This window comes from Rhagoletis zephyria, unplaced genomic scaffold, assembly GCF_001687245.7.
Source record: "Rhagoletis zephyria isolate East Lansing unplaced genomic scaffold, Rhagoletis_zephyria_1.1 Rzeph_scaffold_00125, whole genome shotgun sequence".
NCBI lineage: Eukaryota > Metazoa > Arthropoda > Insecta > Diptera > Tephritidae > Rhagoletis > Rhagoletis zephyria.
In genome coordinates, this window is record NW_016157209.1 from 463717 (window position 1) to 481363 (window position 17647).

The window sequence follows — 17647 nt, forward strand, 5'->3', positions numbered from 1 at the left end:
TGTATAAGGAAGGCAGCAAAATCCATAACTAAAAGCATAAATAAATGTCGACGAGTGAATTGCAGTCGTTGACAGGATGTGCGGCAACAGCGAGCGACAAAAGGAAATCGACGCGTACGAAACCAAAAAGCAAAAAAAAAACGAAAAAAACCTAATGAAGCGACAGCAAAAAGGCAACATAAACAACAGCGACAATAACAACAACAAAAAGCAGTCAACAGCTAATGCTCATAATTTCACGCATTTCCTCCCGCATAACGCTCCAACTTCCTTCCTCTCGCTACATATGAGTACATACTACACCTCCCTCTGAATGCGTTATACTCGTACGCGTTTAGGGCATTCGGTAAGTGAGCCGTCTCATTTTAATGGCTCGCTTGCCGCTTCGTCAGCCTGCCGCTGTGGCTGTGACTGTGACTTTCATTTGAATGTCAACGGGAAATTTGTGCGGAAATTGCATTGCACCGTAAGGGAGAATTTTGAAAATGAAGCCACTTGGTTTCTTCTCGTGTTTTTTACTCGTAACGTTCGGCCCACAGCCACTTGAGCGAGTGAATTTAAAATAGCTTTTCTTCTTGTGGCATAGAAATTTTGTACCTATTAAATTTTGAAGTTCACTTAAACATTTGAATTTCGTAGCTTTTTAGTGTTTTCTTTTTTATGATCGTTAATTTTTTGCTTGCGCTTCCAGTTGCCTATAGAATTTATCCAGCGAGCAGCAAGTGAGATGTTTTGTAGAAAATGAAAATGACGCGTTTCCTGCCATTTGGCGAGCACAGCACTTTCGGTTTGGCGTAATTTGCTGACAGCGCTTCCGTCTTTATGTTTGTCGTTTTTTTTTTTTAATACATACATACATAGGTACATATATATACGCATATATGCAACTGCTTATGTACTATGCGGGCTTCATTCATGTGCATACTCGTCCGCTATTTAGCTACTTCAATGAAAGGAAGGAATGAGGATCAATCCCATACTGAATCTTTCAGCAATGCGATAATTCGTAGGCAACTACAGTGTCACGGAAATATAGTAAGAATTGAAATAAAATCAAAAGAAAAATATTTCACCCCGACCTTAATGTATTTAGTCTAGAAGCTTACAGCTGCTAACATGTAATATAATAAAAATCCATATCTACATATATCGACTTCTATAAATACATATATCGATTTTGACCTTGACTCATTCATCGATACACAAATTTTCAAGAAAATTAAAAATATTTTTTTTTTGAGAAAATTGGGTCTTTTGATTTTTTCTAAAACCGGACAGCATTTTGTTAATTTAAAAAAATTTTAAATTTTTAAAGTATGCAAATATAGAGCATCAAAAGCACTTCTACAATCAAAAAACCGAATTAATAAATATTGATTCAAAAAAAAAAAATACAAAGATTAAAAAAAAATTGTTTGCCGTTTTTCTCTAAAATCACACATTACCCTAAAAATTTCAGATGCTCCTAACTCTGCGATTTTTTTTTTGCAAAACAAAAAAAAATTCGTGCTTTTTATCGTCCTAAAAAATACAAAAAACCGCTAAGCTTGATTTCGAATTTTGAACCCATTCACCCTGCATGAATTGAAATAGAAGAAATAAATCCTAAGAAAAATATTTATATCTAAAATCGTGTCGATAAAACTGGATCAATATCTTTTCCATTGAGCGAAAAAAATATAAGATGATCTGCAGAGCCCACGCGCGGGTCATGAAGGGAATAACTTTTAACTTCCAGATGAGTAGTTTCTAGATGACTGAAGTGATGGCTTAGGGTACACAATAGGATGAAAACTACCGGCAACGAAGACGTTCAAACGAAGCTAGTGCTACGAAACAGAATGCAAAGGCTGTGGTCGGGATGTCTGTCGACCGCGACGTGCTCCTGCGCATACCAACTCTGAAAACGAGCTCCCCGCCTCTACTGGTTCAAAACAACAAACAACTAAATAGTTCTATTTTTGTGTTTTTATTGGCTTCAATTCTATACCAAAAACATCCCACTGTGCATTGACCAATGATGTTTTTTTAAGATTGCAATAAACTTTCTTATAATGTTTATTATGACTTCGTTAAGTACGAAATTTGTGTAATAAAAGCATATAAATATGTGTGCATATATACATATGTGTGTGTCCATATAATGTTTAGCAAAAATTTGCTGCTGACATTTGTGAACAGCTGCCGGAACTACGATGTGGTGGAGGCGGCGCGTTGTTTGGCACAGACTTACTTAATGCAAATACAAATATATGTATGTATGTATATGTAGAGTAGAAATGTTTATAAACCTGCTGCTGTAGAAATTAATATACAGGTAGTTAAACACGTATATATGTATATGTACATATGTATGTATGTCAAAACTTACCCTGTAAAAAATGCGACTAGTCTGGAACATCCGACTAATACCTACCACTTTTGATCTCTTTATGTGAAATATGAAGAGCCTTATTGTTCGAATTTATACCCGAACACTTAGTAAGATAATTTTCTCCGCCGATGTTGAGGCTGTGATAAGAGCCAAGAGACATATGACCAGAGTCTAAAACGAGACTTACGCGTTCTGACGGGTACGCCGATGCGTACATATCATTAAATCATTAATTGTATCCGTTACAGATGTGTCGGAGACTATGTACATGATCTTAAATAATACTCGTACGGGATGAGTCGAGACTAATTGATCTCCAATAATACCCGAATGAGACTAGTTGCGACTAATTAATGGCAATTATACCCGATTGAGACCAATTCCGGAATACACTCTTTAGAGATTCGTCGCACAATTTTGTGCAGGGTTATATACCTACATACATACATATATATGTATGTACAATTGTATGTACGAATGTTTGTATACAAATTTCAACAGTTGAATGCTTCATTCGCTCATCCGGCAGACGATCGCGAGCGCAGCCTCAATTATTTACTTCCTGCGACAATTTTGTTAATTTTCAAAAAAAAAAAACGCAACAACTTATAAATTTATATTCTAATTCGGTATGTGGACAAACAGTTGTTACAAAAAAAGTTACAAAAACACTCATACACATACCCCAATAGTATGACTATGTGTGTGCTTCGCTAATTTTGTATGAGATTTCCGGCAAAACAAGCAAATTACCATCGGAAAATATAAAAATCATACAATATTTTTACTCATATATTTTAGTACAAAGGGCTAAGTCTAATGGGTAATTATTTTATTGTGATGATTGCAAAAAGTATATTTTTCAATTTTGTTTAACTTCTTATTTCAAAAATTTAACTTAACAACTTGGAGCATTAAATGAGGCCAAACTTGTTTATGACCTCAAAACTAAAGCACTCAATCTACGCAACTGACTCTCAAGGTACCTGAGTGGGGCACTGAAGGTTAAGCTGACACCCAGCTGCCGTTAATGACCTTAAAAACTTCAAGTTTTGCATCAGTCAGTTGAGTAGAGGTGAGCATACATACATATTTACATTCATATGTATGTGCTCGCTGTCCAATATATTTACATATTCATGCAATGTGTATGTATTTAAGTATATATATGTATATATATATTTAACTACATAAATACATACATTATATTTAAGTATAAGCACTCAAAAGTCAGCGCGCGACTCACATCGCCCAATTTCAGCTTTGACATTTAAGTCAGTTTTTGCAATTGTCATACTGGTTTTTTTTTGCATTTGATAAGTTTTTATTTATATTTTTTAGGTTATTCAACGCCGCCTTTTCTCAGGTTTATTTTCTGGGCATTAACTTTTCTCTTTTAATGAGGGAACCTTTCTTAGGTTCATGCGACTTTGTACAGTGTATATATGTATGTAACTAGCGGTCAAATTAAAACAAAAAACGCCGCACTGCCTCCTAGAGAAGACAATATGTAAAATATGTATTAAAAAAAAAAAACAAATCTGGGCAAAAGTCATCGAGATATTTGTGAATATTAAAGGTACTGCTAAAATATTCTTCTGCAAGCGTTTGCCAAGCGGTTTCCCAATGCTGGAATTAATCAAGCTTTGGTGAACTTGGTTTCTTCTCTCCTCTCGGTCGTCACGGTAAAAAAAAAATAAATACTGCATGTTATTTAATAAACTCTTTCTAGCATTTGAATAGATTACCTTTCCAAGGCTTCTGCATGCGCGATCTGCCTCGTGCGGTCTAAAAGCAGTCCAGGAACTTTTAAAGAAAATCCTTAAGGAAAAATATTGGAATATTCGAATCGGAAAATCCTCGAAATCTACATACGTATGTTAAGTTGGAATAATCTACCCATTATTATTATAATTTTAATTTATGTGCATTAGTGTTCATCACTTTCCACAGAAAACAAAAAGAGAACGCGATGGTTTTTCCATCAGAGGTATACAAATATAAATCCCAAAATATTTTGGAAATTTATTAAGACTTACGCGAACTGGGCGGATTTGAAAATACCTCTAAAAATCGTGTTTTTTATAAATAAAATTAGTTTTTAAAAATATGTTATCCAAAAAAATCACCTCAGACGATAGAAGAGTTTAAGTCTAGAAAGTCTGCATAAAAATATTTAAAAATTTTATCGACGGATTAAAAAAGTGTAGAGATTTTTGGAGTATTTTCAAGTCGATACAGCTCAGGTAAAAATATTTAAAAATTTTATCGACGGAGTAAAAAAGTATAGAGATTTTTGGAGTATTTTCAAGTCGATATAGCTCAGGTAAATCTTATTTTGCCCTTGCTTCGCCCGAAAAAAAAAATCATCCGAAAATTTTTCATCCGCGCATAGTAAATACATGAAAACGAAAAGTGAACTGGTTCGTGGAAAATGTAACTCATAATAAGGCTCATTAGCTTTCTGAAATATTTTGCAGAATTCTTAAAATACAATAAACTGTATGATTCCGGTGCAAAAGTCATAAATTTTTTGGAGAGGCACCTTAATGTGCATACATATATGTATATGCATAGATGCATAATATATCCAATTAATTGGCACATTCCAGATTATTGATGTGAAATTCTTAACATTCACTTATATGTACATATATATGTATGTATGAAACTTAGGTTACTCATATGTGCCTTTATTTTTTCACACGTTAGTCCATTAGTTACGAGTCACTTTTTTTTCCTGCGAGTGCTTTTGATAAAAAAAAAAAAATAAGTGCATGTTACTCCAGCTTGTGAACAAGTTCACGAAATCATTTATCAAACGATCAGTTGTTGGAGGCAAGCTTTATAACTCCAACTCAACCGCTTAGACGTTGGATTTTCACTCTACTTTGCTGTATATTAATTGCACACAATTAATTTGACGAAATGAAAATTCCCACCAATTCTGTATTCCAAAAATTTCGCACACAAAGTCATATTTTAATGTACATAAATATTTTTCTTTTGTTCTGTTGTAACTTCATTCATAGTCGAGTGGTCTTCATTGCATAAAAGAAGAAGAATTTCATTGTTTGGCTTATGTATGTGCTTGGCATGCCAGCAAACCTCCCTCCCGTTGCTTAGAATACATTTTAAGTGGTGAAAAAGATGTACTTATGTAGGTATAAACATGTGTATGAATTTAAGTACATATGTATTCATATATATGTATGTGCATATGCATGTAAAAAAAAAGTTTTGAGTCTCACGCTGTAGGGTACATTTCTGCCAGCTGTCGTGTATTGTTTTAAGCAACATTTTCAATTAAAGTTCAACAGCGCATGCGTGAACTTGTGGCATATTTAGCTCCTCAGTGACTTTTTCTTCATTGTGGCTTCTTTTTTTCGGCTTTCCACAGTCTACAAGCGTCCGCTGTTTTCCCATCGGCATGAGTGAAAGCCGTGGGAGTTTTTTAATTGTCTGGGAATTCTCGTTTGGCTTGGGAAATTCGGTGGTTGCGAAGAAAAACATAGTCAAGTGGTTACTCTTCAGTGACGGCGGCACTATTAACAGTGATGGATATTTGTTCTTTTTTTCTATTAGTGAATAAGAACTAGAATATAAAAAAATGAGTAACAGGAATAAGTAGATTGAAAGAAAGTTCATATAATTAATCTAACAAGCTCTTAGAGGCAAACTTCCGCTATGGTCGTTCCTTGAGTCGATGAAAGAAACAGTTTCTTCTGCTTGGATACCACTAAAAAGTATCGTATAAAAACTTTTACCGTTCACAGGGAGCGCAATACTGTAGGTCCTTTTATGTGTGGGTCTGCTATAAGAAAAAAATGTTTTCAGTGTTGCTCGGAACAAAGCTCGAAACTAGGTTCTGGAGAGTGGTAGAAGCTCGCATATTAAATTACCCCAGGTAGAAGACATATCTAACCGGCACCATTTTATAAAATAAAACAAGTAATTTTTAGCAAAAAAAAAACCGACATAAAAAATATATATATATATCTATATATTTCATGATCCAATGATCGGATCTAAACCAAATTAGTATGGGACCACCTCTGAGACACTACCTTTCCGTTGCAAAAGAATTATTGAAATCGGTTGACGTGGTGTAAAGTTATGCGGTAACATACATAAAAAAAAAAAAATATTCCGACGAACTGATAACCTCCTCCTTTTTTGGAAGTCGGTTAATAAATATGAACAACTTTTTAAAACATCCTTAAGTACCTGAAATAATTGGCATATTTCCTAATTCAACGATTGTTTAAAATTTTTTCTTTCTTCAATCTGATTTCCTTTATTAACACATACATTCATACATATATACATATGTACATTCCCACCATGCAAAACATGAGAAATAGGCAACAATCGTCAATGGCAGCAAATTGGCAACTCCCCGATTTATTGCCGTAGTGAGAAATGGGCAACATTATTACTATCATGTCATTTTAGGAATGTGTTTTCAAAAATTCCCAAACTGATGAACTTCGCGTCAACAGGATTCTTCAAAAATATATAATTTATGCCCAAGACAGGGTTGAAAAAATACTAAGCTCCATAGCGACGAACATAGTTAATCTCGTTTACAAATTATAAGTTTATGTTTAAAAACAAATGAAATATTAAGAAAGAGTAAAATTTTCGCAAGAACTTATTATTCAAATATCGCCTGTAGCAATAATAAAATGACTCATTCAGGTAATAAGAATACGACTCGCCTAGGCGAGTTGCCTGCGGCGGACGTTTTAGAGCGACTGGTAATAAGAAATCGATTCGATGGCGACATTGCCGGCAGTAAATTTGTTGCTAGGGGCGACAAGTTTTCTTGTTTCCGGCAACAAAAATTGTTTGGTGGGTTAGAGCATACCGCCTTACAAGCAAAAAAAAGTACGCCATACACTCCTGAGCCTAAAGTATTTTTGCAAGGCATTTTTTTTTTTTTATTTCGGTAACACCAACATTCATAATGATTTTTGGCGAGCTTTAATTTACTGATATTAAGGTGGTGCGTTTTCGAAACTGCCGTTAGATTCGAGGTTGGACGGCGGTTGGAAAGGTACCAAGCGGAATTATTTTAATTGAGATTTTGATACAGAATGACAGATAATGCGAAACCAGATCGATTTTTCGTATCTCCTGAACAATTTAAAAAAAAAAAATGGACTTAGCACTTTTCCACCTTTAGGTAGCGATATGTAACACAACAACAAAACATTCCAGATCACAAGTTAAAACCAAAAGCGGCTTTATATTGTTTATGACATCCGCTCTAGCCACACTTTTATTTGGACACTTTTGGACTACATATGTACATATTTGTATATGGTCACAAATCGACCGCCCACTGTTTACTAATCACGATCGCTCATTTGTCGCTCGTGTGTTCAACAGCCTAAAAGCCCACACACTCATGCTTATGACGATCATTTGTGAGTGTGTCTGTATTTTCGTACTTCATTTCCCGTGACTATGTCTGTCTCCAAGTAAAGTGATTCATGCCACACATTGTGCTTATAAAATTCGAAAACGATTAAGAACACTCATTGGCGCTTTATAGATTTCCTTTTCCGGCGGTTCATTGGAATGTCGTGGACTCAGATATACATATGTACATTGTACATGCGTATATGTTTGTGTTTTTATATGTATGTGTGTATGTTTACATGTCTGTATGTACAGAGCAACTGCTATCAAGCACGATACTAAGAAGTTGAAAAAAAAATCTTCACAGCTATGGCTTGGGATAGGTGTCGCCATCTCAATTTACGATAATTGCTGCTTCATTTATCAAACCTTTCGCTTAAGTACATATTTGTACTTTTTTTTTTATTGTTTTGGTTGATTAAGGTAGCTTTTATAACAATTCTTGAGCCGGACATGCGATAATAAAAACAAAAGATAAAAAGACGATAAGGAGGTGATTTTAAAGAAGTGTTTAAAATGTGTCTAATGGAAGGTTTTTAAGCGATAATTCGATGGAAAGGTGAACATACTACATGCATACACTCAAGCCAATTAAATAAATATATATCGTATGTATCGCCCACCTCCAACGACAGCCTCATATCAAAGTTGCCGATCGTTTTCATACAAGAAAATGGAAACCAAGGCCGGCAGTGTATTCTCTTTGTGACCGGTAGGTGATATGTCAAGTACCGGTACTTTTGCCCGCAGGGTGGTTTCAGAATTTTCGCACTGCTGATCGCATTGCTTTGATGAGTCTTCAATTGTCAACTTCCATGAGTTAAGAAATACATAGACTACAATCAAATTTAGAGCAATCTATTTAAAACAGATAATCTCGCAAACTTTGATAGAAATAAAAGTAATAATTTCGTTTGCCCATCAAGCAAAGAAAAGGATTGAGAAATACCATAAGAACTCTGCGCCATCAATTTCAATATAACGGAGCGGTTTACTAAATGCTGTTGTGCTCACACCAGCAGAAATCTTCAATGAAATCTTAGAATAAAATTGAGCGATCGCTGGAATCTTAAATGCGTTTTCACTTCGACTAGGGAGCCCCTTTAATCCCGACGACGAAAGTAGTTCGAAATTGTCTAGTTGACTAGTTTAGTGTCTCCGCAACAGCCTTCAATACATCGATCTCTTAAATGTTTATTTACTACTTACATACTATATATCGTCGCCTGNTTTGAAACGCCACACTTTTCTTTGAAATCGCTTTATTAGTTCTCGTGCAATAAGCGTTTTTGTGAAGCTCTAAAAATTACAACTACAACATTTGAACATAGCCCCCATACCTTAAGGTAAGACGTATTCTACGTCAAAACGTAACAAACATCATCGTTGAAATACAAAAAGTCATAACTTATAAAAAATTCCAAATTCACTTTTTGATTTATATGATGGATTCCATTGAATTACAACTTCCCAAAACATTTTATGAAAAAATAAATAAAATATCAGTTCCATTTCATTTACGATGTTGTTACGTCGTTTTGCATTTCAGCTGATGATATTTGGTATGCATAAAAAATGAATTGCAAGTATGTATGTATGTAGTGTTATTTATGTGATCTATATTCCCCACTTGTAATTGTCTTCGTCTTCTTCTTTCGGTTGGTGAGAATTCTTAATTATTCTATTTAGCATACTATTTGCATAAACATACAATTTACTTACAAATATATGTAAACACCATGACCGAGTTGGTTCTAATTAGCTCCTTCCGGCAACTAATTCAATTAAATATGTAAACAGCCATAAAACGATGAACAAGTGAAAAATACTATACAGTACAAAGGTTACGAGCATACGCTTTGTAATTGGAATGCGGTTTCCCAAGAAAACCACTTGAAATTTGTTGAAGTTTTTAGTTTTTTTTTTGCAAAAGTTACTTCCTTGTGCCATCCGAAACGTCAATCATCAATTGGTAGGGGTGTTTGAAACTACTCATACAAACATACATACATACATATGTTGATCGATGTTTAAGTAGTTGTGGATCAAAAATGCGCTGTCAGCATGCCGACTGTTCAACTCCAGTAAAGTTGTGTTAAAAAAAAAATTAATTATTTACATAATTAAAAACAGAAGTGTGCATGAAAGCAAGTAATTTTTAAGCAAAAAACAAAACCGACTTCAATTCTCATAAAAAAAATTTAGGGTACCGTTATTTTTTTCATGATCCAATGATCGGATCTAAACCATTTGTACGGGACCACCTCTGAGACACTACGTTTCCGATGCCAAAAGAATTATCGAAATCGGTTGACGTGGTCCAAAGATATGCGGTAACATACATAAAAAAATATTCCGACAAACTGAGAACTGTGTTAGTTAATAAGTAATGCATAAAGGATCATAGTGAACATTGGGCATGTAAATAAAAATTACCATTTAAACTTAACTTAAAACATTCAGAAGAAAATTCTGTCAAAACCTTTGAAAAAGTAGTATTTCTTTGGTCTACAAAATATTAGATTTTACGATTTTATTTTCGGAAAGTAGTTTGAGTTAAAACGTTGAAATCAAACAGTTAATAGACTTGATACGGTAAGATGATAGATTTGACCATGATAAAAACATAGTAGGGTAAAGGCGTTTTCTCAATTCGTCGGCCATGATTATTTTTTTTTTAAGTTTGCCACCATTTTAAAATCATATAAAATTGAGAGTAAAAAAGAGGGAATTGTTCAAAGTTGTTGCAAAGTTGCTGTTGTTTGAGATTGAAAATGAAAATGTGTGTGTGAGTTTGTGTGTAAAATTTTAAAATTAAATTGCTTGCAAACGTCAAGAATTTGAAAAATTCCTCTCAGCGGTTCTACCTTCCTATTTTTTTATCATGGATTTGACTAAACCAGCTGATAACTCGACTCAGACAGCTTATGGGCTTGATTCAGACAGCTAATAGACTTGAATCAGAAAGATGATATACTTGACTCAAACTGCGGATAGAATTGACTCAAACAGCTGCTATGCTTGACTCGGATTCCTGATAGATTTGACTCAAACAGCTTATATATTTCACTCAGGCAGCTGATGGACTAGCCAACTCAACCATTTGTGGTTATGTTAAGGTCAAGTGGGTATGAAGGCCAAACTAGCGATGCATTAAGTTTCCTGGCGTAGGTTATTCGAACGGAAGCATGACTGGAATGCCAAAACAAAGACCCTATCTACCAGATATCTGTAAATATCGTCGCTGCCATGTTAAACTATCGAATGTGAAAATCGGTGCTTTTCAGGAGAGCAAAGAATCTATTATAAAAAGGTGTTTTCAATAAGAAAAAGTAATAAATAAAAAATAATAATAAAAGTCAATAATAAATATTATTTTTAAGCGAAAAAAATAAAATTCATAAAATAATAATTAAATGCTGATTTAACTTATTTTACTCATAATGATTTCAGTCCCTGTTAAAAATAACATAAATGTATTCGTCAATAGAACCAAATGAACTATGTGAACTAAAGAACTAGTTCACTAAGGTGAACGAACTACTACTGAACGGTTCACTCAAAAGAACTAAAGTTCCCAACTCTAGTATATACCATTTCCGCGTAACACTTCCCGGCTTTCTAAGGGCCTGTTTTTAGTGCAAGTTTAAACTTAGATCACGCAAACTGCGTTTATCGTGAACAGCTGCATTTATCGTGAACGGCTGACATTTATAGGCTAATCTTGGTTTAAGCCAGCCAGCTTGAGCATTTAAACTAAATTTGAACCATACTGACCCTAAGGGAATAAGTGCTTGTGTTTTAGATCCCGGTAAATTTTTCAGATGCGCTATTAAAGTGACCGTGTGTGTACTTTGTTTGTATTTGAAATTTAGGAAGGCATAGAATTTTATGGGATCATCAATGAATGTTTACGCTTTGGCTTTTTGTTATTCAATGGAGCTTGGAAAAGATTTGTCGCGAGCTTCATGCTTGTTTGTCTTTCGCTAAAAATTTGATGCATTTTTCCATGTACAATTCCGCTCTTTCTCTTTTGTTTTGATCGCAAACTTCCGCCAAAATAACCCTGCAGCAATAAGGCGGCCAATTTTCCGTAAAGGACCAGTACTACACTGGTTTAAATTTGACTGGTCAGAATTTGACATTTGCTTGCATCGAAAATGTCAGCTTTCGACCAGTCCCCAAGGATTCTGTCTAGAGATAGACAAAAATACAATTCAATAAAAAAATTTTAAAGAACATCAACATTTATAGGTCCCAATCGCTTGGTCTGGCCTTGATTCAAAGTGAACATTTGAACACACATTTACATGCGTGGCTGTAGCTCAGTGCGCAGAGATGCTTGCCTCTATTTGTTAGCTTTCAGGTGGGTCCGAGTGCAAATGCCGTCAGAGGCGAAATATGAAAAAGCATCTGTGAAGTGCAGAACGCAATCTTATTCTAACGAAACAAATCTCCAAAAATGGACTAGTCCAGGACTATCTTACGGCCAGTTTTGATTGGACCGGTCCTTTTCCAATTACACACCAATGCTTATGAGGGACTAGTGCTGGTAACAATAGGGACTATCTGAGGGCTAACCTAGGGTGAGTCTGAATTGCTGTAGGGAATTTATGTCAGTGTTGGCACATATGCATTGTGCATATGTATGTAGTTTAGATAGGTGGCGGTGTGATTTGTAGCGTTTGATTGTGAGAATCCGGGAGCACCGGATATGCGATTATTTTTATTACCGCTTCTTGCTGTTTTAAACGTTAAAATGCATACCTACAATCACATATATGAGAGTAGTTTTGTTTTCGCCTAATCGGCTTTGTTTTGTTCGTCTGCTTCGCTATGTAGCGCGGTTTGGAGATCTCATTTGTTGACGGCCATTTGGTTTTGATTTGATTATGTGGTGAGGCATTTGGCGGCATTCACATAATTATTTCCGATCGTTGGCGATTTTATTGCTGTTGGTATTAGTTTAGAGTTTGCTTTTGCGTTTTGTATACTTTACATACAAACATATATAACATTTTTTCAGTGTTTATAGTTACACATTTTTTTAGAGAAACATGTTACTGATTAAAATCGGTTAATTACCAAAGGGAATAAGTTCGATATGACAATTTTGATGCAGTTCAGTTCGTTTAAAGAAACTCTGTTGATTTGCATCAAATTTGGCATATCGAAAAAATTCTGACTTATTCCCTTCGGTAATCAACCGATTCTTTTTGATATTTTGATAAATGAGCAGTGCAACTTATTGAAGAAAAAAACACTGCTCCTCTAATTTAGAACGTTTCATCAAAATATATACGACGAACAATCGAAGCTCGATCGAATAACTAATTAATTAAGTTTAATTTTTTGAGACTGTTCTTGCACTGTTGCTATTGTGGAATACTTTGGGTGTCTACAAGGTTTCCCTCAGCTCCTGATACTTTAACTTGTAGTAAGTAAACCATCTGCATTTGCGTTTCGAACCAATTGCCTCTTAATTTTTATTGCACCACGCGGTATGTGATTCCTTATTACTCAAGTCAAGCATTAACGGTTCTCCGCCACTCTGGCAATGTGCCAGTGCTCTCCAGCACCCAAATAGGCTCCACGTGGCTCACTTCGGCAACGAAACTCCACATTCTTTCTCTCCCTCTCTCTCTCTCGGCCTCCCCAATGAACCTTCTTCGCGGTCCGACTGCCGTGTGAGACCCTAGCCAGCAGCTCTTGCCACCACTCACCGTCTGATCTCCGTGTAAGACCAAAATTACAGTAATATCACAAGAGTCAGCTGTAATTCTTGCCTTAATTGGTGTTACTTTAGTGGCTACTCTCGTCTGCGCACCACTCGTGAGTGGGCAAGTTGCCACCACCTCGCCTTGTTGCAGAGGTCTATACCCCTATCACTCAGAGGTGAAGATTAATCGGTAGTGGCTTACTTTAATACGCACCACGATAATTAGCCTGGTAAACGATCGCACATAAGGCAAAATTGATTTGGGGTGATGGTTTAAAACTATTTATGTAAAAATGATAGCATTAATAAAAATATAAATTTACCGAAAAATGGTTTTATCCACTTTGATCTGAAACATATTGGGCAGGTTAACCTAGGATAGCATGAGGCTTTCCTAGAAAATTAAAAATTTGGAGATTCATCGTTTCGCTTTTGTATTTTTTTTTTGTCAATCAGCTGATGCGAATAGTTTATTCTCTCCTCCTAAAGTGCTTCAAAGGGACAGCTAAATTTGTGTGAGGGCTTTCTAAACAAATCAAAAAATATTTGTATAAAAATCCAATGAGGGTACTCCGAGGTACTGTTTTTTATCATCTACGGAATAATCATTTTGTAGTTCATTTTATAGTTTATTTTATAGAACTTTTTTAAATAACTACAATTTTAAATCTGTTACACGCAAACTAATGAAAAAATAAAAACTTACTTGTAAAAAGTCCTTCTTTAATATAAAAGTAATTTTAAAAAGTTACATCCACACATACTATACGTAATTAATACAGGGCTACCGCGTATGACCGCGATTGAGGGCCACAATATGCATTCGACAAGTTGCGGGTACTCTAGTAACATAATCCAAAACGTTGCTTCATAACTAATACTATCCTTTAGTTAGTAAAACATTAAGGAACGTTCATACGTATTTTTATTGATATTAAATATCATCGCAATTTTCGATTTTTGTCCAACTAAATCGTCACTTTTGCCTTATGTGGATTGTAGGGAAATTTTATTGTGAGAACATCGGGATTTTTCGCCCATACTTTGGGACCTTTTCGGGACTTATCGAGATTTTTTGTGACTTACCGTCGGTCATTCCAAACTCTTCGAGACTTTTAGGTTAATGGTACGTTTGAATCTTACCTGTGCTTTCTATGAAAAAAAAAAAATCACAAAAATTTCAGTGAAATTTTTTCAAAAATTTTAAATTTTCCTTGCTCGAAATCTTAAAAGTTGTAAATATTTTAACTTTTTACAATAAAATCCATAATCAGTGCGATCTCTGCTTCTGTGCAGCGTTTTAGGTTTTTCTCACTTATTCAAATGCGTACAAAGCAATACATTGTATTTACATAATTGCTTCAATTGTTCGCAATTAGCCACAGTATTTCCTGTCGTGCGGTTAAATTTTGTTGTATAATGAATATGGATAAAAAGAACAAAGGTCAAAGACAACAATGAAAATACAGGGAAAATATGTAAACGGTGTAGATTGTTTTAATTGTTTTTTATTTTAAATTTGTAAATCAAGATCAGTCCGCTAAATGCATAAGAATTCCCAGTTGGATTATATTAAACGAAAAATAATATCTTTTAATTTATTAAACGTAAAAAAAGGCATTATAACATGTGTGAAAATTATTTTATTTCCTTTACTCTTAATTTTCTCTTGTAATAATATTGCTTTTTGCTAGTAAAATAGTTTTTCCTTTTTTTGTATCAGAGATTCCGCAACTAACAGATTCATGTTTTTATTTTCTTCTCATTACAGCTCAAACGCCAATCAAATCCATCCTCCTCTAAACTAAAACCATGCAAGTTGAATCGAACTTCTTGAAATACGCTGGCCGCGTACCGCCACTCGATCTCTCTCAGGTCAGCGCCAACTGTCGCAACGAGAACGAACTGCAGCAGCTGTGGAGCAGCAAGGCGGCAAATTCGCCGTCGGTCTTGAAACGTGCCGCTGCGCTAACGCATCCCTACTTGCAATCACCGCATACACCCGCGCACAGTCCCAACAGTCCCAACAGCAACAACAATAATACCAATAGTCACAACAACAACAACAACAATAACCACAACAATTTTAATACAATCCTATCACAGCACACTTCACTGCAGCAGATGGGCTCCGACGGTCTACCATTGGATCCGCGCGACTGGACACGCGCCGATGTCTGGAAATGGCTAATCAATATGGCGGTATCCGAAGGTTTGGAAGTGACGCCTGAACTGCCTCAAAAATTTCCCATGAACGGCAAGGCGTTGTGCCTAATGAGCCTCGATATGTATCTGTGTCGTGTGCCGGTTGGCGGTAAAATGCTGTATCGTGATTTTCGTGTGCGATTAGCGCGTGCCATGGCGTTGCTGTCCTAGACGATAGACTTAGATAGATACATAGATGCAGACATAAGGATATAAAGAAATGAGTAGTTAGTTAACTGTTTTTTTTTTTTTTGTAAATGACTAAATAAATATGTAAAGAAGTAAATATTAAAATTTTAGATACATACATACATACATATGTATGTATTTAAGTAAGCCAGTAAGCTGCGAAAATTCATTAATTTCGTATGAAAAATTAATTGTTTAAACAAATTCACTGTCCTATTAGTTTAATAAGCATTTAAAAGTTAATTCATTATTTCAAATTGATACTACACAAATAATTGTTTTTTATTTTATATATTGTTATACGCATTGAATCCAAATTCAATGAAGAGTATTGTAAATTAGAAAATTTTAAAGATACAAATGTATAAAAGGAAAAGATAAAATTTATATAAAACTTACAAAACATAAAAATAAAAATTTGTTCCTGAAAATTAAAAAAAAATAAATAAAAAGCAGTTTGTCTCTTTTCCAATGCTTTGGTCGCTAGTGGGTGACAGGTAACAAGATCAACGGTAATAAGGTCAATTGGCACTATTTCACCAATTGACATTATAACCTTTTCAAAAGCGAAATAAAGTCAACAAAAATTTGGAAATAAAGTAAATGCCGTTATATACAAATCCAAATGGAAAAAGCGTCAACAATGCTTAAAGTATATCGATTCAAAGAAAAAAGTGTTGTTCTTGCGTCGTACGTGAGATATGATGAATGTTGTTACAATAAACATTGCCCCGTAAGTGTTGTTTCCATAGATGAAGAGGTTATTGCCACATCCTCAGTGTGCTATTAATCAACACTGAGTCATGAACCACCACCCATTTATTTTATTAAACAATTTTAAATTACGAACTTGCAAAACATGTTTCGTTTCCACAACAATAAAACGAAAACTATTAATTTGAAGAAACAGTGGATTGCCGTCATACCCAAAAACCCCGGAGGAACACTGTGATAATTGTGTTTTTAAATTAGCATATTTTGAACGACTTCAGAATGTCTAAGGTGGAAAAGAAACCTTTTGTATAAGGAAACAATTATAAAAAAGGAATTTTCTTACACTGTATTCATGTTGCCGCCAACGAACGCACCAGTATGCGAAATAGTGTCAATTGACCTTATTTCCGTTGACAATTTTAACACAACACTGGTACGGCGCACAGTGGTTCCATATCAACGAAAAGCGGAAAGAATTCCATATTTCCCAAACGGTTAACCCAATCAAGCTGAAAATTGGATTAACCATGTGACCACGTGATACGAATTTAGAAAAAGAAGGAATTTTTGATCACCATTTTGTATTCACTTTCTTGAATTTCTTTAATCTCACTATGGATTTGTAATTTACGCCGTCCAAAGCACCTGAAAACCGATTCTTGTCAAATAGTTTGGAAATGGAAATTGATTATATGGATTGCATGAAGGTTTCGAGGGCATAGGGGCATTTAACGTCCTGAAGCAGTCAAATAGGCAGCTATAGGCAGCTAATTTTACTTCTATCTAGTTGTAAAGAGTGTATACTCCGTTTGGAGAAATATGGAGCATTTTTTGTAGGCCTCTTAACCCTTTGCTGCCCTTAAACTTTTTTTGTTTAACTTTTGTGAGTGTCATAGAGAATGTGGTAACCGGAGGAACTATTTTGTGTATGTTGTATAAGGCCATATATAATGTAATATAAAAATCCAAAAACATTGTACAAATTATTTACACAGCGTAAGAACCTATAATTCAAACAT

General features: G+C 34.9%; 1 protein-coding gene across 1 annotated transcript in view; it reads left to right on the forward strand.

Moving 5' to 3' along the window:
* edl (ETS-domain lacking) overlaps positions 1-15997 on the forward strand; it is a 33926-nt gene extending 17929 nt beyond the window's left edge. Inside the window, exon 2 of the mRNA XM_017636607.1 lies at positions 15292-15997. Coding sequence (XP_017492096.1) covers positions 15333-15896 — 564 coding nt within the window. The 5' untranslated portion in view covers positions 15292-15332 and the 3' untranslated portion in view covers positions 15897-15997. The remainder of the gene's footprint in view (positions 1-15291) is intronic.
* Positions 15998-17647: the final 1650 nt, after the last annotated feature.